At 36.1% G+C, this 23,131-nt stretch overlaps 1 protein-coding gene across 7 annotated transcripts in view; it reads right to left on the minus strand.

Moving 5' to 3' along the window:
* Positions 1-23,131, minus strand: part of FAP (fibroblast activation protein alpha) — a 75,311-nt gene that overhangs the window by 51,539 nt on the left and 641 nt on the right. For 2 of the 7 annotated variants that reach the window (XM_063694937.1, XM_063694933.1), the window contains exons 1-7: positions 22,524-22,816; positions 21,102-21,280; positions 20,689-20,773; positions 4,339-4,437; positions 3,301-3,395; positions 2,283-2,357; positions 1,421-1,473 (exon numbers count right to left, since the gene is read on the minus strand). In XM_063694937.1, coding sequence (XP_063551007.1) covers positions 1,421-1,473; positions 2,283-2,357; positions 3,301-3,395; positions 4,339-4,437; positions 20,689-20,773; positions 21,102-21,107 — 413 coding nt within the window. In that variant the 5' untranslated portion in view covers positions 21,108-21,280; positions 22,524-22,816. Of the gene's footprint in view, positions 1-1,420; positions 1,474-2,282; positions 2,358-3,300; positions 3,396-4,338; positions 4,438-20,688; positions 20,774-21,101; positions 21,610-22,523; positions 22,934-23,131 lie in introns of those variants that run through there. The other 5 variants (XM_055379102.2, XM_063694934.1, XM_063694935.1 and 2 more) reach the window with 4 other exon arrangements.

The raw sequence follows: 23,131 nt of genomic DNA on the forward strand, positions 1-23,131 counted from the left end.
GCTTTGAGAAACTGGACTGAAAGACTAAGATTCCCCACTCACTAATCGAACGTTTCTTAAGAGTAGAGCTGGTGCCCCAAGCTCATTTGCATCTCATTGTTATATGTGTTTCACGTAGAAGGGGCTCAATAAATATTTCTTAAATTTGGTGATGATATGGATTCGGAGACAAGAAGGACTCAGAATGCATTAGATGGATTTTAGATTCTACTTTAAAAAGCAGTTCCTGTTTCTTAATTTGACAGTTTATCAGAGTAATTCTTTTCTGAACATTTGAAAGAAGTAGATAATTTTTAAAAAAATTTTTGTGCTCTTGCTAGACAAAAGGGGAAATAGACCAGAAGATTTTTTTTCAATACCTCTTCAAGCCATATAATTATTTCCCCTTTTATATAACAGCAAACAAGATATCAAATTAAGATGAGTAGCTAAGGCAATTCATTGTCCACACTTAGCCAGGGTGATTTTTCTAAAGTGCTAATCTGATCATGTCATTTTCCATTTAAAACCTTTGAATGAATCCTTATTGCCATCAGAAAGAAAGATCTAAACTCATTTTAATTATTTCCTCATTATTATTTGGCCTATGCTTCCTGGCCTTGGCTGTTCCCCAACCTTACACCACCTCCTACTAGTCAGCAGGCCCCTCCCTCAATTTCAAACAAATTGACCTACTTTGCATTTCCCAAACGCACAATGCTCTCCCTCCCCATTTTAGGCCTTTACATATTCTTCTTGCTGCCAGAAATTCTCTTCGTCAATACTTCGCCTATCTGCACATTCATTTAATTTTTTCTTTTAAATGGTAAATGTTTCAAACAGTTTATATATATATATATATATATATATATATATATATATGGAAAATGGTACTTGTCTGACAATTTATCTACCGAGTAAATTCAAAAGAACATTTAGTATTTTACATGTCAAATATTTTTCTATTTTAAAAATAATTTTAACATTTTGTCATTTTTATAATAATTAATTTTAAAACAGTTAATGGGGTACGTGTTCACACGCAACTAATGCTGCATCTCTCTCCCGCCCTTCCTCCTCCCATCAGTGAAATAGCCACTCTCCTAAAAATAGTGTCTCATTTCCAAGAATGTTTTTGTGCTTTCCTATATATGTTTTTTCCATAAATAGCACATGTTTAATCTGATCTTCAAAAACAGAAAATCCAAAACTATATTGTGAATAAAAATACAAAATATTAGTCAAATAAAGAGGTGGGTATCCCATATAAGTATTTTCTTGAATTTTGTAAGCTTTATGGGTACATATATACTGTATTACTAAAAAGTAAGAAACAAAGATCATTAAGAAGATAAAGTCTTCTTAACCCCAAATCATAGTTTGGAATGAAAACATTCTAGATATTAGATTTAAGTAGTATTAATAAACAGAGGTGATTTACCCATTGCTAAGGTCATAGATGTAATATGTTGCTGTGTAAGAGTATCTCCAAAGCTGTCAGAAAGAAGAAAGACAAAAAACAAATTGCAGTTGTTAAAAAGCTTATATCAATAATGTATAATCATATAGCATCCAATTCAAAGTTCAGAATTATAAAAGGACTACTTTCACAAGGCACTAGGAAGAATATGTTTCAATTCCAAATGAGTCTTCATTTAAAGAGTCTTACTGTGGACTTTTGTGCCGTTTGTGCAAGTTCCAGAACTAATCTCAGCAGTGATTCAACCCTCACTCCATAAAAAGCATACCCAAAGAAATTTCCTAACATAAAAAGCTTATCTTTGCATACTCTATCCCAGAAATTTTCCCTTCATGTTTTACCTGTATTGAAGTAAAACCACAATGATTTCCACAGCCTATAAGGATTACCCTGCATCTGGATAATTCATTCTAATTATACCCTTTAAAATTGGGTAAAGAGAATTTCATTCAACATGTATTTTTGATGCAAAATGCTTGCCTTTCTTTGAGTATAGTTTTAAAAATAATAATTAAAAAAATGAATAGGAATATTTAGCTTATAATTCTTCTTAAACAAAGCTCTTCGTTTTCTTGTTAAGTATGTTTGTGCTGTTGTTGATGAATGATGCAAGTATTATTTTGGACTCTGTTCCTTAAAGCGCTTTCACGCTTAAAACAAACAAGCTCCATAAGATTGAAACATATCATGCTGAAGATTATTGGTGACGAGGGCCTGAATATTTAGAGATAAAGACAGACTCTTGCTTTCTCTCACTTTTTTAAACCACCTTGTGGATTAGTAAGAGATACAATTGGATATAACCAAATTAAATAGTTGATACCTTTGAATAATCACTTTCTAGATATACAAATTGCCGATCAGGTGATAAGCCGTAATTTGAAGCATTCACACTTTTCTGAAATTATGAAGAGGTTGATTAGAATACAGAAAAGATAACAAAGAACCATGTAAATTTGTAGTTTTAAAAGAATATTATATTATCAACATACTCCTACATGCATAGACTTTCAATGCCATTGAAAAAAATATTTTGTGGAACTTAACTATAATTCAAAGAAATTTACTAGATACTATGGGAGAAGGATGCAAGAGATAATATATACTTTGTGATTTCAAGAAACTTATAAACGTTTTAAGGAGTAACATACTACAAATTAGGATGTTCTATAAAAGAGATTCAATATAGCATTGCAAAATTATTAAGAAAGAAATGATTGAATTCAAATGAAAGGATTATTGATTGCAAAGAGAAAGAGAGTATTATCTAAACTTGGTTTTAAAAGATTAGTAGGTTTTTCAGGGTGGAGAAAGTTGGAGGACTGGGAGCCCCGGGGGACAGAACAGTTAAGTGCCCATACTTTATAGCTACCACTTATTAAGCACTTATTCTATGTTAGGCACTGCCCTAAGCACTTGCAAATGTTACTTCATTTAATTCTTTTATTAACCAAAAGAGGCATTATTATTCCTACTTTACCAAGGAAAACACCGAGGCATAGTAAGATTGGTGTAGTGAAACCCCTTACCTAATCTTTCATGACCAGTAAGGGACTGAGCCAGGATTTGAACCTCAATTGGCTGACACTAAGGACTGAGTTCTTAACTCCTATCTTATGCTATACTATATTCAAAGAGGAGGAAAGATGCTAGGTGATTTAGAAGAAGGCAAAGACAGTAGTCTAATGGGACTAGCAGACAGAACGGGAAGACTCTAGTGGAGTATGGAGCTGGGAAGGCAAGTTGTGTCCAGATCAGGTGCTAAGACTTTGAACTCTGTTTCTCGGTCGATGAAGAGTGGGCAAAGGTTTCTGAGGGGGAAGATGACATTGGATACATACCATGGTTCTATTACTCAAAATGGTATATGATTGTCCTGTTTCAATATTATAAAGTACTATATTGTTATCTGCAGATTGATGAAGATATTCTTGTCCTTTAAACAAGAAAGAAAACAAAATGTAAATGATCTCTCTTAACATAAAATACATTCCTAACAAAAGAAACCTCTCTATTTCACAGACCTGCTTTGTTTTTCCTCTCCGTCCAGTACATATTGCTTTGTGATATGTAAAACAGTAAATTGGTGGTAGAGGAAGAAGGTAGAATGCTTCGTTCTACTTCACACAAAGATGCCACATTTGCAAACAGCAGCCCTATTTTAGCCGATTCAGGGTGCTTAGGAACACAATTTTGTTTTCTCTGGGTTACAAAGGGGATAAACTAGTTTGAAGTGTATATTTCTTTTGCAGTAATAAACATAAATTACATTTAAGTTGTGTTTGGTTCAACTTAAAACTCACTTTGTATTAATTTTATTTTCTAAAGAGAAAAAATTAAAATATTCCATTTTGTTCAGTGACACTTAAGATACTCAACTAAAATGTCGTAGACTATTTAGTTGATCTCACTATTTATTAGATTAGATTTGCTTTATAACATCCTATTTTGAAAAGCTGTATGAAAATACCAATTTCATGACCCTTAAAGGGTTCATTGTCAGATTGAGATTTGTCTGTTTTCCAGATTATCCAGATTAATAATGGAATTTCTCTTTTGGTAAAATTTTTGTGACTTCTCCTAAATAGGAATATATCTACCATTCTCAAAAGTGATTACAGAAGTTCAAATTATTTCAACAATGCATTTTCAACTTTTCCTTCTCTATTTAAAACCCTATTGGCCTCATTACTATGGGGCAAATCCAGTATGAATGGTTTTGTCAAAAGCGCTTTTTTGAGCACTTGAATCATTCAGATAATTGTTCTTTTTGTACATTTCAACTGATACGGCTTCAGTTACTATAGAGATGCATTGGCACTAAAATAAAAACCAAACAAAATACATTAAAAACCCCTAAAGATAAATAATGCACTTACCTGAAATCCAGTTTGGAAAAAATGTTTTATAAGAAAATGTTCCATTTAAAATATCCTTCAGTGTGAGTGCTCTCATTGTATTTTCTTCAGAGTTATGAACTTTGGGGGAAGAGCAAACACATCCTTATTAAAAAGAAGGTTAACAACTCAAATAAATTCTAAGCCTGGCCTTCATCTGTTCTTTCTTATATAGTAATAAGATCTGCTGTTTGCTAAGTGGTTGTTGAACTCCTGTCCTCATAACTATTATTATTAATAGTAGTATCTCCTTTTTTGTAGATACGGTAATTAAGAATTAGGGAGGTAGTTTCACTGCCTGGAAGGGGAAAACTGGCTGGAAACTGTAGAGGAAGATAAAGATTACAGAGGAAGGCCATGCAGAGCAGCTGGGGCATGATTCTTCAGGCAGTGAAGAGTTGTCAAGGTTTTCCAGAAGATGAGGTTCCAACAACTCTAGTCCTTGCAGAGCTGGGATTACAGACCATGTAGGTTTGGCTAAAATCCCAGTCTCTTATGCAGTTCACTGTATTTCCTCACATAGGTTTGGTTCAGATTTCAACTGATTTATCAATGATGTATTTTAGCATCCCAGTTGGTCAAATGAGATTGGCCAGAACCCTTACCTTCACAAATCTCAAGAAAGACATTATGAATGTAGGTAATTTTCTCACACTGACTATGGATTTTTATATAAAGAAAGTAGACCAAAAGAAAAGAAAACCCCTTGATCTATACAAAATATCTTAGAAATTCCAAGAGTAGAGGGTTTTCTGTAGAAAAACTAATCTAATGCAGCTCACAAACCACAAACAAATTCAATCTATATTTGAATACTTCAAAACCATTGTGTTTTTCAAACATGATCTTATTCTCAGAACAAACATTCATTACAGAGCCCTGAAGCAGTCAGATACACCAGGCAGATAATAGGGCAACCAAAGCCCAATGCCCTTTTTTATCAATATTGCCATTCTCCATCTCTCCCACCTTACCCCTTCCACAGGCCACTAAAACTTACAGGAAGATCCTATACCTTGAATGCCATTTATGAATCTGGTATTTGCCCAGGTGAGAACAAAACTGTCAAAGATGGGAGCTGTTTAACTTTATCCTGCTATAAAACTCGTAGCCCTCCATGACTCTTCCAGTAAAGACCACAAATGATGATCTGGTTGGACTACAGACACCGGCTGGTGTGGGGCAGTCTACCCTGCCAGCTCTTCTTGCTCCTCTCTCATTACTTTCTAGCCACTAACAAGCCAGTCTTTCTTTTCCTCAAATACTCTTTCTGTAGGGTGTCTACAGCCTTTTCTAGTCTCTCTCCTTTAATGCTCAATCCAAAAGCTATATACTTCCTCTGAGAAGCCCTTTCTGACCCCCTGGTTTAGATCAGGTTTCCTTTTATACATTTCCGTAGAGCATGTTCCTTGCTTTTAGAACACTTGTCTTGGTTTGTAATCGTGTGTATATTTGAGTGATTATTTGATTACTGTTTTCCCACCTCTCTCTGTATAATCAAAACAGTTACCATAAGGCCAGGAATCATGTCTTGTTTTTCTCATAGCACATCCCAAGTGTCTAGCACATACAGGCATCTAATAAATAGTTGTTGAACAAATGAATGCATGAAATGAAGGCTGGCTGGATGGCTGGATGGCTGGTTGGGTGGCTGGCTGGATGAGATGTGTGCCTTTTCTGAATTCCCTGCGTGGTTTTTGGTAAGTAGATCTCTGGTGCCTAGACTTGCTCACTCATATTATGAGGTACTGGACTAGAAGGTGTTGGCATCTCTTCCAGCTATACCATGCTAGATTTTGAAATCTGAAACTCAACCTTCTCTATTAACCTTATAGTTACATTAAGTTCTGCTATGTATGTAGTAAGAGCAAAATAATAAAGTGGAATAATAACATCTTCTGTTGTTTTAACTGATTTACATTGATGCATGTATGCTCCACACATTTGATTAGGACCATGAGTTTATTTCTTTCCTTAATTTGCAGCAACTTATTCCATGGCTGTAAGAATAGTGGCTGGTGAGCCCTTTTGCAACTAGACACTGAATACTTAATAGAATTGTTATTCTATTTTTTAAATAATTATCTTTCTGTGTTATCTGTGCATCCTAAACAAGGTTGTGTACACTATACAGTTATTTGTAATGAAATATCTTCTGTTTAATGAAATGGTATTATGTAGAATTCATACCATTGATTTTGTAATTCTCATTCAGTGAATAAAAGACCATTTACTACAATAGCATTAAAATAATTGCCAAGTATTGTATTTAATTCAATTTTATTTAAATTTCCTAAGAGCAAGTTGCAATCCGTTTCTAATATAATAAAGGGAAAATTATAACACTGTTTATAGTGGAACTTATTTTCCACTTGAGACACATTTAGTTTGTGCCTACACAATCCTGAATATCTAGATGGAAAATTTAAAAATGTATAAAGTCCATTTACTGTAAATACCAAGATAACAATTTTTTTAAAGAATGTTTTTGATATTAATTCAATAAATGAATATAACCTTAGTTATTTTTTAAAAAGTATAAATAATGCTTCAGTTATGGCTGGTGACATAGTTTTTCCTATTTAAACATCTTTGCATATAATTTTCCTTACTTGTGTTATGCTTAATTAAGACATGTATAGCTATAATTAATCTTCATTTTCATAGAAGTCTAAATCAAGTGAGATAATTCAACTAAAACATCTAGCTCTATGTGTGGCACATGGTAGCAGTCAATACATGTTACCTTTTAGCATTATCGTAACTCATCAGTATTTTTAAAATAAATGTTTTAGATCAATGTTTCCCAAGCAGATTTGTCCACTGGGAATTTTTGCTTCTGAATATCTACTAAAACCACAGTTTGAGAAACACAGTTCCAGACAAGGCTATTAGTATATACAATTGAGCTTTACTTTTATTCTAGTTTAATGAAGTTCATCAGTTATACTTGAACATTTTGTCTATTGCCTAGCTCCATAACTGAACTGTTACAATTAAAATCATAAGTGCAATTTGTACTAATATTGTACAATGAATAAATAAAACATAAAAAACAACAGTTTCAAATTACTTTTTAAATACCTACTCATTTTCCTTTTCGTGTCATTAGAAAGCATTTTGATCTTATCAGATTTCTCAAAAAGATTCTAAGAATTAATTATTTATTCCTTTAAAACTCTAATTTAGTTTATTCAGGAAGGTTGGACTTGATACTATATTTCATATTACTTCATAGTTAGCAATTAATTTTATATGAGTGCATAGTAGCTATAAATGCCAACAATCGATATAGAGAATGTAGCATATGACTCAAAAAATCTGTAAAGCAATTTTAAGCATTTACTAATTGTACTACTAACTGCCATAATGAGAATAATCCTCACCATCACCCAAGAAGTGATGAATGGATGTATGAATAACATATCCAGATGAGCCAGCTACATGTATGTGGGAATGGATTTCAGGCACGGATTGGGCTGGGATGATTACTCCTAACCTCACATTAGCTTTGAAACCATATCATATGTCATGTATCCAGGGCTTAGAAAGTGTAATTATGTTGATGTCAGGCTGGGTACATTAAGTTCATCCCCAATACACTCAGAGAAATCAAATTAAGCATTCTTCTCTTCCTGCTAAACATGACCACGTGTTCATAAACACAGTGAAGTAATGTGTCTCCTTTGAGATGGTGCATTAAGTCACATATTAGAATAAGAATAAAACATAAAGATTACTTAGAATTTTCAATCCAAGCTTTGATTCTTTGTACATATGGGTTTTTGTTTTCTCAACATTTATCTAAATTTATTGAACATGAATTTTTTCTCATCCCTATATTTATGTGGCAAAGAATTGTATAAGACATAGGTCTCCACCCATAAAAGTAGAAGCAGTGATTGATTTTTCTCACTATTGTACGTTCAGCTGCTAGGACAGTCCTTGACATAGCATGGGAGCTCAATAAATATTTGCTGAATTAAAAAAAAAACCAACTTGACAGATTTTGTGTTTGCTTGTTTTGAAAAATTCCCCCGAGAATATATCTTCCCTTACTTTCTACCCTCTATTACATGTTGTAAATTTCATATGTAGACTCTTTCGCCTTCATTTAAATATTTATAAAAATTTGGTCCTTGGAGCCCCTTGGAGTGTGCTTATATAAAAAACAGATTCCTAGTCCTTATCTCAAACCTACTGAATCCAAATCTCTGGGGGTGGGGTCCTGGTAGTTTTAGTTTTTACCCAGTCTCCTTGATGATTCTTCTGCAAAGGTTCAGAATCTCAATTTAATGATTTCACTGAATCTATTTTGCTCAATGCACTCCTGTGCCTATAGGAATCATTCCTTGACTATAAACTCATGGTAGGTGGGTGAGGCTGGCCTGCAGAGCAATCCATATGTCATGGAGAAGAGATTCCACATAACTGAGTGTTGACCATGGCTTCCAAGGAATGTAAATGGCCTCCTTTAATGTTTGTCCCCCTGTTCAATGACCTTGCTCATTGCCTTCAAATGCACTCTTCTTTAAGTATATTCCCTTTCCCAGACCTGGAAAAGTGGACAAAAGGCAAGGGGACTGATTCTGCCCCAGATTAGACTTAAGTAAGATTATGGAAAAAGCATTGGGGTCATTATTTTCTAGTGTTTGGAATGTGTGTATGTGTGTGTCTGTGTGTAAATCAGTATAAAATATATCTCCACAGCACCAAATACACTAAATGTTCTAGTCACCCAGAAAATATTCCATTAATAATTATTGGATCAACAAATGAATTTTCATGTCCCCTTCCAAATAATGTTTTAATATTAAATGTAATTACTTGATGATTTTGGAAGATTAGCTTTGACATCTATAATTTTTAAATTCTAATGGTTGAACAGAAGTAAACATGAATTCTGAAAGCATATCTCTCCTCTGCATATGTTAACACTTACTTGATTAACTCTTAATTTTTGCCAGTGCCCTTAACTTTGTTTTGGCCCATCTTTAGTACAGTTACTCATACATTGCTTAAACACTCTAATTAACTATGCTTTAATTATTTGCATTTTCAACTTATTAAAGCAAAGCTGAAAATTATTTCAATTATGAATCCAAGAAATTACAATTCACAGAAATGATTCACAAGCAAGTAATGATTTACTATTCTCTTAATTCTTTCTTAAAACGTTGTGCTTCAATTAGGCTTCTGTGTCTGTTTCTGCCATTTGATTGTCTAGTACTGAAAAATTAGGAATGGGTGTTAGAGCAGAGACATTGGATGTTAGTTCTAACCTTCAGCATAAACCAAATGAGAAAATTAAGTGGCATACAAATGGCTGGCAGGTCCTTTTGTTCTCACTTTTGCACTTGATTTGTAATTGATGCATATGAGGTCATACCAAGGAAAGGGACTAGGGCTCTCAGGGAAAACACACCCATCTTCCTGCTGGCTCTGCAGAGGTGCTACCTGTGGGGAGGTATCATCTCCAATTATCACACCGGGTTTTGTTTGTTTCTGGAGTGAGCACCACAAGGGCAAGGACAGGAAGTATTAGGATGGGAAATATACTATTTTCAAGCTAATATGATCAAATTGGAACAAGACTGACAACTTTGAAAAAAAAAGTACATGAGGTGGCTTTAGATGAGTAATAGAACTAAGTACTCTACATGTATAGTCCTGTTAAATCCTCACAGCAGCCATCTGAGGTTAATACTTTTGTGGACACCATTTTACAGATTAGGAAATGAAAATTAGCAAGGTGAGCTAACTTGCCTAATACATAGAAAAGCTGGGGTTTAAATTCAGCTGCATCTGGTTTTAGATACTTTGCCACTATACCATAATTAAAGTATAAGTGTACACATAATAAAACAACAACATACAACAAACACAAAAATAGGCAAGAACCAAGCAACACACAAAGGGGTAGAATAATTACACCTCAAAACCTAGGTTAAGAGAAAGTGAGGCAATTTGAGCTTTTTCAAAGCAAATAGGTTGCTAGCTATTATAAAACTACTTACTGCTACTATTATTACTGCCTACTTGAAGAATGTCTCAGCTCTAACAGCAATTTTCCATGGTTTTCTCTATGAACAATACTGAGTAACATAAGTTATTCAAAGGATTTGCCGGGCTTTTAAAAATAGCCCATTTGTGTGTTATTTTATTGCTATATTATTTTAATTAGGGTTCATTTATTTTTCTGGGTAACTAAGGCTTTCAAAGATCATAAGATATAATCAACCTAATGTGTAAGAACATGAATGGCAAATGACCCTCTGGTGACTCTGAAGATGAAAGCAAGCCTTGTTTATTTTTGAAGACATCAGTCTCCTTTGCCAGCTCATTTTCCTCTAATCTCTACTTGACATTTTGGCACGGCTGTTACTGCTTCTACATGGGGCTGGAGGAAGAGCAACTTTCCTAGGTCATTTCATTCTCCCAAGGTTTCTACTACATATCCCTGGGCTGACCCACCCCCTGACCCCACTACCACACCTGACTTTCACTGGATTGTCTTTTGAACTCCAGACACGTACATTAAACTTCCTCTTTAAAATCCCCACTTACATATCTCACAAGCACTTCAAAATCAATATGTTTAATGCTAAGAAAAAAATTCTGTGCTCCTCTTCCAAATTTCTCCAAGTAAATGGCACTACCTACCATTCATGTAGTTTCTCAATACAAATATTTTGGTGTGATCCTTGACCTTCCTCTTCCTTAACCAACACCCAGGCCTGCCAACCCTGTCTACTGCTTGTCTCTATTTCTACTGCACCCCCAGGGACAAGCCATTTCACAATCTTTAGGCTTTAACGGATGCCTAATTGCTCCTCTGCAATTTCATTCCTGGCATTTTGTTGTGGTTTTGTTTTGCATTTTGCAGTGACTGATAGCATTGAGCATCATTCATGTGCTTATTAGTCATTTGTATATCTTCCTTAGCAAAATGTCTGTCCTTTGTCCATTTTTTAATGGAGTTATTTATCTTTTTATTATTGAGCTGCCAGAATTCTTTGTATATTCTAGATGCATGGCCTTTATTGGATATATATTTGCAAATATTTTTTCTCATTTTCTAGGTAGTCTTTTCACTCTTTAAATGGTATTCTTGGCCACCCTAAAATGTTAAATTTTGATGAAGTCCAATTTATGTATGTTTTCTTTTGTTTCTTGCATTTTTGGTCATATCTTGGAAAATTTGCCTAACTCAAAAACATAAAAATGTATCTGTATGTTTTAAGAGTTTTATAGTTTTTAGCTCTTACATTTAAGTCTTTGATCCATTTTGAGTTAATTTTTGTGTGTGGTGTGAGGAATTGGGTCCAACATCTTTTTTTGCACATAGATATCCAATTGTTTCACCATCATTTGTTGAAAAGACTTTTCCCATTGAATTGTCTTGGCATCCTCATCAAAAATCAATTAACTAAGTAAAAGGCTTTATTTCTGGACACTCAATTATATTCCATTGATCTATATATCTATCCTTATGCCAGTAACACACTGTCTTGATTACGGAGCTTTGTAGTAAGTTTTAAAATAAGGAAGTGTGATTCCTCTAAGTTTATTATTCTTTTTCAATATTGTTTTAGCTATTTTGGGTCCCTGGCATTTTTGTATGAATTTTAGGATCAGCTCGTCACTTTCTGCAAAAAAAGAAAGCTATCCAGGATTTGGATAGAGATTACATTTAATCTGTTGATAAATTTAGGCAGTATTGCCATCTTAAAAATATTGTTTTATGATCCATAAACATGGGATGTCTTTCCACTTACTTAGATCTTTTTGGATTGCTCATTGAGAGTGTATAGAAATACTATTGATCTTTATACATGGATCTCATATCCTGCAACCCTACTGAACTGTATTGTTACTTCTAATAGTTTTTTAGTGAATTCCTTAGGATTTCTACAAACAAGATTGTGTTATCTGTCAGTAGAAAGAGTTTTACTTCTTCCTTTCAAATCTGGATACTTTATATATTTTTTTCTTGCCTAATTGCCTTGGCTAGAACCACTGATAAAATGTTGAACAGAAGCGATGAGAGAGGACATCAAGTCCTCTTATTGATCTTAGCAGGAAAACAGTGTTGAGAGGTGACAGCGTGCTGGCAGCCCTCGCACCCCTCACTCGCTCTGGGTGCCTCCTCGGCCTCGGCACCCATTCTGGCCGCACTTCAGGAGCCCTTCAGCCCGCCGCTGCACCGTAGGAGCCTTTCTCTGGGCTGGCCGAGGCTGGAGCCGGCTCCCTTGGTTTGCGGGGAGGTGTGGAGGGAGAGGCAGGGAGGGGAACCCGGGCTGCACCTCGCGCTTGCCGGCCAGCTAGAGTTCCGGGTGGGCGTGGGCTTTGTGGGCCCCACACTCCCAGCGGCCCAGGCAGTGAGGGACTTAGCACCCAGGCCAGCAGCTGCGGAGGGTGCACCTGGTCCCCCAGCAGTGCTGGCCCACCGGCGCTGCCCTCAGTTTCTTGCCAGGCTTTAGCTGCCTCCCTGCGGGGCAGGGCTCGGGACCTGCAGCTGGCCATGCCTGAGTCTCTCCCGCTCCCCCCACGCCCCCAGTCCCCCATCACCCCCTCCGCCCCTCCGCCCCCGCCCCTCCCCCTCCGCCATGGGCTCCTGCGTGGCCTGAGCCTCCCCAACGGGCACCGCCCTCTGCTCCACAGTGCCCGGTCCCATGGATGGCCCAAGGGCTGAGGAGTGCCGGCGCATGGCGCAGGACTGGCGGGCAGCTCCACCTGCGGCTCCCGTGCGAGATCCACTGGGTGAGGCCAGCTGGGCTCCTGAGGTTAGTGGGGACTTGGAGAACCTTAGTGTCTAGCTAAGGGATTGTGAGTGCACCAATCAGCACTCTGTGTCTAGCTCAAGGTTTGTGAACACACCAATCAGCACCCTGTGTCTAGCTCAGGGTTTGTAAGTACACCCATTGACACTCTGTATCTAGGTAATCTAGTGGGGAGGTGGAGAACTTTTGTGTCTAGCTCAGGGATTGTAAACGCACCAATCAGCACCCTATCAAAACAGACCAATCAGCTCTCTGTAAAACAGACCAATCAGTTCTCTGTAAAATGGACCAATCAGCAGGATGTGGGTGGGGCCAGATAAGAGAATGAAAGCGGCTGCCTGAGCCAGCAGTGGCACTCTGCTGGGGGTCTCCTTTCACACTGTGGAAGCTTTATTCTTCGCTCTTTGCAATAAATCTTGCTAGTGTTCACTTTTTGGGTCCGTACTGCCTTTATGAACTGTAACACTCACTGTGAAGGTCTGCAGCTTCACTCCTGAAGCCAGCAAGACCAAGAACCCACCAATTCCGGACACAGTGTGACATTAGCTTTCATTAAGTGTGATGTTAACTATGGTTTTTTTTTTTGTAGGTGTCTTTTATAAGTTTGGGGAATTCCTTCTACTCCTAATCCGTTAAGTGTTTTTATCATGAAAGGGTGCTGCATTTTGTCAAATCCTTTATCTGTGTCTATTATGACTATGAGGTTTTTGTCCTTTTTTCTATTAATAAAGTTTATTAATTGATTTTCAAATGATAAACCAACCTTGTATTCTTGGGCTAAATCCCAATTTGTCATGGTGTGTAATCCTTTTTATATATTGCTGGATTTGGCATGCTGGTATTTTGTGGAAATTTTTTGCATCCATATTCATAAGAGATACCGATTTATAATTTTCTCTTCTTGTGACATCTTTGGTTTTGGCATTATAGTAATGCGGGTAATACCTTATAGAATGAGTTGGGAAATGTTTTCTTTCATTTTTTGAAAACGTTTGTGAAGAATTTGTAATAATTCTGTTTGGTAGAATTTGTCAGTGAAGCCATCTGAGCTTAGGAAGTTTTTATGTTTTGGTTTTTTTTTTTTTTTTGTGGGAAGGTTTAAAATGACTAATTCAATGTTTTTTGGTGTTATAGCACCACTCATGTTTTCTGTTTCTTCTTAAGTATTGGTAGTTAGTATCTTTCTATGTGCCTATTTCAATGTGCCTATTTCATTTGTTCTCTGATTTTGTTTTGTTTTTGGTGGGGGGGCGGGGAGACAGAGTCTTGCTCTGTTGCCCAGGCTGGAGTGCAATGGCACAATCTCGGCTCACTGCAACCTCTGTCTCCCAGGTTCAGGCAATTCTGCCTTAGCCTCCTGAGTAGCAGAGGTTACAGGTGTCAGCCACCACTGCTAATTTTTGTGTTTTTGTAGGGAGGGAGTTTCTCCATGTTGGCTAGGCTGGTCTTGAACTCCTGGCCTCAAGTGATCCCTCATCTCAGCCTCCCAAAGTGCTGCAAATACCACCACGCCTGGCCTGTTATCTGTTTTCTTTTTTAACATACAATTGTTATATCCTGTTCCTTAAAAGGTCCTAACATATCTGTTTTTCCACCAAATATAAATCATAACCTGTATTTAAAATTTTAATTTTGATACTAAATAATACTGTTTTTATTATTAATGGGAATAAATATTAATAAATATTGTAAGTTATTCTGTTCTTACTGCATATTAGTCAATTAAAAAGGATGCTGGAAATGAAAAATAAGTTCTTGGTTCTTTATACAATGAGAAATAAAAAGAGACTGGTTAGTATTTGACTAACTGTCTTATGAGAAGATCATTTTATTACATGCTACTGTATTAATTATTGCAATTTTTTAAATTATACTTTAAATTCTAGGATACATTTGCAGGATGTGCAGGTTTGTTACATAGGTATTATATGTGCCATGGTGGTTTGCTGCACCCATCAACCCATCATCTACATTAGGTATTTCTTCTAATGTTATCCCTCCCCTAGTACCCCCACCCCCCAACAAGCCCTTGTGTGTGATGTTCCCCTCTCTGTATCCATGTGTTCTCATTGTTCAACTCCCACTTATAAGTGAGAACATGCAGTGTTCGGTTTTCTGTTTCTGTGTTAGTTTGCTGAGAATGATGGTTTCCAGCTTCAGCCACATCCCTGCATGTCCCATGGCTGCATAGTATTCCATGGTGTATATGTGCCACATTTTCTTTATCCAGTCTATCATTGATGGGCATTTGGGTTGGTTCCAAGTTTTTGCTATTGTGAACAGTGCTGCAATAAACATACATATGCATGTGTCTTTATAGCAGAATGATTTATAATCCTTTGGGGATATATCCAGTAATGGGATGGCTGGGTCAAATGGTATTTCTGGTTCTAGATCCTTGAGGAATCACCACACTGTCTTCCACAATGGTTGAACTAATTTACACTCCCACCAACAGTGTAAAAGCATTCCTATTTCTCCACATCCTCTCCAGCATCTGTTGTTTCCTAACTTTTTAATGATCACCATTCTAACTGGCCTGAGATGGTATCTCATTGTGGTTTTCGATTTGCATTTCTCTAATTACCAGTGATGATGAGCTTTTTTTCATATGTTTGTTGGTTGCATAAATGTCTTTTTTTGAGAAATGTCTGTTCATGTCGTTTGCCCACTTTTTGATGGGATTTTTTTTTTCTTGTAAATTTGTTTAAGTTCTTTGTAGATTCTGGATATTAGCCCTTTGTCAGGTGGAGAGACTGGAAAAATTTTCTCTCATTCTGTAGGTTGCCTGTTCACTCTAATGCTAGTTTCTTTTGCTGTGCAGAAGCTCTTTAGTTTAATTAGATCCCATTTGTCAATTACTGCTATATTTTATGGCTCAGTTTGACTGTCTGTGGTTCTTAAAAACTTTTAGTCCTGATTCCACACCTCTGGCTCAGACTTTTGAATCTGGTTTTCAAGGTATATCTATGACTGGATGTTCTCGTCGAAGTTGTAACTCAATTTGCTTTGGAAATCTGAGACAGGTAAACGCCTCTCCATTGTGAGAATCATACAAAGATTTGGTTTTCTTTTTAAATTATTTAGAATTTGGCAAAACTCAAAGGGAGTTTGCCAAGATTCATCTGTGATTTTAAAATTCACGTGCAAATTAGAGAACTATAAACTGCAAACTTGATTTCTTTATCTTGACTAAAAAGCTCTTTTATATTCATGAACTTTCTGAAACTTTTCCTTAACCTTTTAGACTTTCCCATATTTTCTCCATAAGAATAGTGAAAAAATAAGCTTAAAACTCTTAAGATGTTTGAGGGAATCTGTTTCATAGACTGAATGTTAGTCCTGGGAAAATATTTTAACTTTACTACTAACATATTTATATCTCCTTTGAAGATGATTTTATCTCACGTATATCTTATTTTACTAAAGGTGATTGTTGAAGTTACAGTAGTAATAGAATACTAATTAGTAGTACTAATAATAACAACAACAACGGATTTCTGACTAAAATTCAGACTTTCCAAATGATATTTCTTCTTAAAAAATATTGATCTCTGTGCCATACAAATTATCTGTGGCCTTCACATATTTTCTTCAATGCATTATAAAAGGCAAGACTCAGCTAAATAATCACTACATATTATATATATATGTGTGTATGTATGTAGAATCACAATTACATATGTATATACATATTCTCTTTGTTGGTTTGTTTAAATGTTTTGGCCTCATAGCTCTGTCAGTTTCCTTTTGGTTTCCTGAACTTCCCAAACACTTTTCTGATATTCAGCCTCCTAAATAGCTGGGACGACAGATGCATGCCACCACGCCCAGCTAATTTTTGTATTTTTTTTTTTTTAATAGAGAAAGGGTTTCGCCATGTTGCCCAGCCTGGTCTCAAACTCCTGGGCTCAAGAAATCCTCCCGTCTTGGCCTCCTGACGTTCTGGGATTACAGCCATAAGCCAACACAGTCACCCACCCTTTCCTTTTTTACTCTCACTCAGCCTTATTCTCCATTCCTCCACACTTCAACTTCTTATATCTTTCTTCTTTCCTTTTGTTTTGCTTTTGCCCTAGAGCCATCAGTGTTCTGTATGAGTGCTTCAGACACAAAAGTTTCTGAAACATTTGTTGTTTTTGGTTAAAAAAAAAAGTTGGGGATAGGAACAGGGATGATATTCTGGGATAAAGGCTCTCTACTCTCAGAATTAAGACATTTTTGAAATTGAAATACATCACACAGAATGGAATAGTTGCTATTGTTGAGTGTAGAAGTACATATTCTCAACAATGGAAAAACACAGACACAAAATGCTAGCTATCATTTATGAAGTATTTACTACATGTTAGAAATTTTAGAAAAATAATAACTAACATTTGTTGAGTATTTGTTCATCACCATGTGGGGAACTCTATACTCAAAAGAATCTGAAACGAGGTCAAATAGTTCCTACAATTTCTTTCTATAAGCCAAGGAGGAATGGTCCAGGTATTCAGAAAATATAAATCATGAATCAAGTTTGTGTAGAATTTACCTGCAAAATTCTGCAACCTCTGTAACTTTTCACTTCTAGTTTTTTGCTTTTGTAACCTCTGTTAAATCTCTTGAAACAAGAAGGTCTTTATGTTTGTCTTTGGGATGAACAAAAATAAGGGGAAGTCAAGGAGCTTAGTTTCCACTCTCAGCCTTGTTGCATATTCACAGAGGAAGAGGGGTGATGCTTGTGAAGAAAAACCTCAAAAGAAAAAGTGAATGGAGGTAGGAGAGAGGAAAGGAGTCAGTTGAAGGGGTGTAAGCTGAAGGCAAGGACAACCTGGGAGTAAGGGGTAGAAATTCATGTGTGCTTCACACTTTGGCAAAACTAAAAAGGGAATATTTTACAAGTTTCGAAAAAAGTTTTTCCTTATAGTTAATATTTTGTAAGTGAGCTAAATGGATTTTCTCATCTCACTACTACATTTCATATTTGTTCTTATAATCCAGTTTAATTATTCCTAAACCCTTTTAATCCTGAAGCTGGTTCTCCTGGGATGGAAGAGCCTTTCTCTTTTTTCTTTCCTTTAGACCTGGTGTGAAATAACAGAAATCCTTCTTGGGTATCTGTGGTGTTGACCGTGCATCTTTGGGTGCAGAAAGCACTGGATTCTTACTCCCCAACTTGCAGAGGGATAGACTGCTGCACCTCCATATCCTCAGCAACTGGCATGATGATGGGCAGGGAGTTAGTAGAACTAATACACTAATATGTAAATGAATGAATGAATGTTTCCTGAGTGTGGCTTTAAGTTTCTCAGAAGAAGACAGTTCATACACTGGTGCATAAAATTCTGGGCTGAGGATATGAGGGCACCTAAGGCAAATGTGAGGTAATGGGATTTCTGAAGAATGTGAGAAAGAGGCTAAGTAGGAGCTCGCTTAGCTTTGAATTCTCTGTTCTTTTTACCCCTTCCTCCTTCCCTTTCCTGCCTTGCCATCTCAGATCCTATTCTCATAGGCACTGGGCAGATGTGAGAGTGAGGACTGGACCTGGCACTCCAGACGGGAGATGATTGATTGACCAGTGAGATGTGAGAAGAAAGGAGGAAAATTAGGAGGCCACCACGCCTAACTTCAGGGCTGCCTGTGGCACTGACTTCCCCGGGTCCTGCTCAGTAAAGTAGGGTAATGACTAGTGCCATTCACAAGCTGTTTAGCTGACATTCTGAGAAGTTATTCAGCAAATTTAGAACAGAAAGAGAATGATATAATGAACCAAAAAACAACAGTTCTCACCTTATTTATGATTTTTCTATTTCTGAATGAGTACTCAAATTTCACTGAGTACTTGAGTTTAATTTGATTATTTCACCCTATCAAGAAATCACTTTATTCTTAGAATTTTCCTGTTAGTTGAAAATAGAATTGTATTATAAATTACATAGGACTTTTATACTATATATAGTTTACAACGTATATTTATATGTAAGCTATACATAACTAAACTTGGAAAGAGGGTAGGGATTGAGATTATATGTGATCACACAAATATCTGTGTATGTGTATCTCTATACATCATTTGTAAATATGTAAATATAATGCATTTCTTATTAGAAATTATAGCTTGAATTCCATAGTGAAATTCATCCTTCCCTATGGACATGGAGGCAAGTGCCCTATAAAATTAACAAACTTTTGTTCCAAGAACATTTATTTCTGAGGGTGCAGAGTATCAATTTCAAGGTTGAGTTTCTTTAAAAATCAGGAGCTAATTTTTAATGAATTAACATTCAAAGGATCTATATGACCTAATCCACTACCTGACAATTGCTGGTATGAGGGAAATGTGGCCCCAAGACCACTGAGTTGAGAGACGGGTCTGAAAACAATTTTAACATGAAAATTTATGAAAGATATGTACACACACTACATACCTCTCAACAGCCTAAGAAGAATCTTGTGCTGGCAGAGAGCAGAAACAAAGACTGAAATTAACACTGAAGATATCAGCTGACTTCATCTTATGGGTTAACCTATTCTATTTTGTAATTCTGTGAAAATCTCATGATTATTTTTAATTTTCCAAAACATTTTTCTATGTTCTTTTTAATAGCAACAGTCTAATCATTCAGGACTCATACATTCTTTAGCTGAAGTTATTTTATTGATCTTAACTTACTATCAGTTAACTTTTAACCAAGATATTTCCCACATTTGTTATCATAAACTTTTAGTATATATTAGTACAAATTTTTCCCCTTTCCTAGACACAAAGACATAAGACCTGTTATTACTGGATTTTTTTTCCATTTCAGAAGCTTGAGTTTCTCTTCATAAATATTTTCATAAAAAGGTATTTCCCTAATATCACTGGATTATCTATCAACATAGTCCTACTTTATATTTAAACTAGCTCTGATATCAGCCCATAGTACCTTCCAATTTTTAGCAAAGTGAGATCAGTGTCAATCTAAGCCTTTTTTGTAAAAGGATCCAATTTATGACTGATCAAAATGCTTGCTTAACAATGTTTGGTTTTCTAATTTGATGTACAGTGCTACTACATCTAAAACAACAACTTTGCTTTTTCTATACAGCTATTCCTGAGATCTGTATTCTCAACTTCCTCCCTAAATTTTTGGAAAGACTATTTAGTAATAAAAAAAGTCCATAGATTCTGTTTTAACTTTTCCATTCTTACTCATTTTTACTTTCCACGAGACAAACCTAATAATGAAAAGCAATGTTAGTTAAAAATGTTGTTTCTAAAGGCCTGTCAAAGCTTGTATTTAGCACATATTTTTGGGGGTTGTGGGGGTGATGCAGCATAGTTCTTAGGTTTTTCTATTGCTGAAATAACACTGTAAATCTCTTCCTACCCATGCCTTAAATTCCTCAGTATTTCTGGTCTTGCACAACAACATATCTGTGAGCTTATATGTCTTCTTAGAAATAACAGACTTACTTTGGAACATAAGCACTTAGGAAATGTTCAACCACTTGTGATCTTGCATTAGTACATTTTCCAAGCTATTCTAGGCAGATAGAGCAAATCAGAGAAAGTTCTTACCTCTTGAAGGGCGTAAGACAATGCACATCACCAATAAGGCAAGCACAGCAGAGGTGGCAACTCCAAATACGATTTTTACCCAAGTCTACATAAAATAAAGAGAATTAGGCATACACACAGTTCCTGCTAAATAGTAGAAATGGCAAGATTTTGTTTACACCTAAATCCTTTTTCTCTCGCCCCACAAAGCTTTTGATTGTTTTCCACTGATCCGGCTATAATTGCTGGAATTCTTCCAGCTCTGCAAGGACAAATGTTTCTACAGTATATTTAGAACAATTTTCCAATCCCAACCCATTGAGGAAGTAAATACTTATGTACAAATCCTCACCTTCTAAACAATAGAAAACTCTGATCACGTTCAATCCAGCCAACCCTAATTTTTAAGAATACTTGAGGTTGCTTATACTAACCTTCATTTTTCCAGATGTTTTTGAAAGTTAACTAATTCTGTCTTCAGAGCGTGGGTCACTGGATCTGTGAAAACCGTTGAAAAGGACCAAGTCTGTCTTTGTAGTTGGAAGCTGAAGCCAGGACAAGGTTTTTTTCTTTCCACGGACTTTTGAATACCGTGCCAAGTTTCAAAAGATTTCTGTAAAATTAGAAACAGATTTTGGGGGCGTTCTTGGCCCTCAAATGAACTGTGAGTGACTCAAGGGAAGTTTTATAGCCTTCTCATCCTTGTAACTACACCAACATCTGCTTACGTTGACATACAGAGGTTTTTATTTTTTCTTTTTTACCAGTTCAGGTTTATGTTGCATTTTCTTCTAGAATTCACTGAAGGATCACTTTAGCAAGTCATTGGGTTTTGCATAACATTTTTATTTGCCACTAAAAGATGAATTTAAAATAATGAAACTTGCAGGTCTGTACATTAAACATATATCTACTTTTTAACAGAGGAAGAACACTGAAGCCACATAAGATTTTGTGAGAAATGTGCCATATAACTGCACTTTTTTTTCCTCTGGAAGATTATGAGGTATTGCAGACAGAAATGTTTTTCTTTCAGCACAATTTCTTTGTCCATATAGCACCATATGCACTTTCAGTAAATACAGAAGTTTAAAAATTCAACTGTCTAAACCCACGGCTGCTTTACTTTAAAGAAATAAAATGCCATCTGGTGAAATTTAGTATGGGTTAGGTGTGTATGCACAGGCTAGAAAGATGGAAAGATCAGTAAGAATAATTTACCAGCAGACCTTTGGAAGAATGGAAATGGCTTTACAAGAGTGGTATTTTTGCTTTCCTCTCAGAATATCTTCTGAGAGAGGAGAACATCTAGTAATTATAAAGATTTAAAAATAAATAAAAAAGCATCTGAAAAGAAAAGTATATCTTATGTATAATTTCATTTTGGCTAAATCTACATAATTCCAAAGAAATTGGTCATCTTGACAGATTAGTAAAATGGTTGACTGAATTAAAAAAAATACACATACAACAGTTTCTTGGAGTGTTCTGTCTGTTTTAATGCAATTCACTTGGATAGATTTTGTGGTTCCACGTAAACACAGTTGTTAAATCTACTGTGTCCTTAATTTTTCCACTAATGGTTTTCTTTTTTCGAAGTTTATAATGTTCCCAACCTGATTAAAACACTTCATGGGAACCTTTCTTGGATTGTACATGAAAGGTAATGGGGAAATGTTACCAAAACATGTTGCTGTTTGCCTTAGTCAACTTCTCTGGCTACCACGGGACACTTTCTCCAGCAAAGAGCAGGACAGTGGCTTGTGAACTTCCTTTCAGACATTCTCCAGACATCCCTCCCTGAATTCCAGCCTTATGAAAATTCTGTTGAGGAAAATGAGTCATTAGGCACTTACTGGCAGAGAACTGTATTCCTGGTGGCTGGGGCTGGGCCCTCTCCTTTGCTGTTGGTGGAGTCACCTCTTTACAAAATGAAGTAATCATTAAGAGTAATATCCAAGGTGTGCTATACACTTTAAGGTATCTCCAAGTGATTGTGAAATCCTCAGATCTCAGATAAAAGCCAGCAGCCAGGTCCTGAATGAACTGTTTCTGTGTAAGTCCTCTCAGATTGATTGTCTTCTCTGGAACACACAGTGTTCTCAGAAGTTCTGTCCTAGCCTGCCAAAGCCCCAGAGTACACAGGCACTTTTTAGTGGGTGATTTCCAAGACTTTACATTGTAGAGAGAAACTATAATAAATTATTAGGGTGTAATTAAAAGACCATGCTGAGAGCATGTTAGCTCTAGCAATTAAGAATGCACTGACATGTGACTGGTCTGAGCACCACTTAGGATTCTATGACTGTGTGTGGGTGTCCACAAGATACTCATTTAATAGGCTCTATGAAGAGGTTGGAGTGCTTTAAGATACATTTAAGTTGCAACTATTAGTAAGGGTGGGAAATGATGAGAGTGAAACAATGTCTGTTTAAGTTTTTTTGTTTTTTCCTTGGAAGGTTGG

Source organism: Gorilla gorilla, chromosome 11 (genome assembly GCF_029281585.2).
Source record: "Gorilla gorilla gorilla isolate KB3781 chromosome 11, NHGRI_mGorGor1-v2.1_pri, whole genome shotgun sequence".
NCBI lineage: Eukaryota > Metazoa > Chordata > Mammalia > Primates > Hominidae > Gorilla > Gorilla gorilla.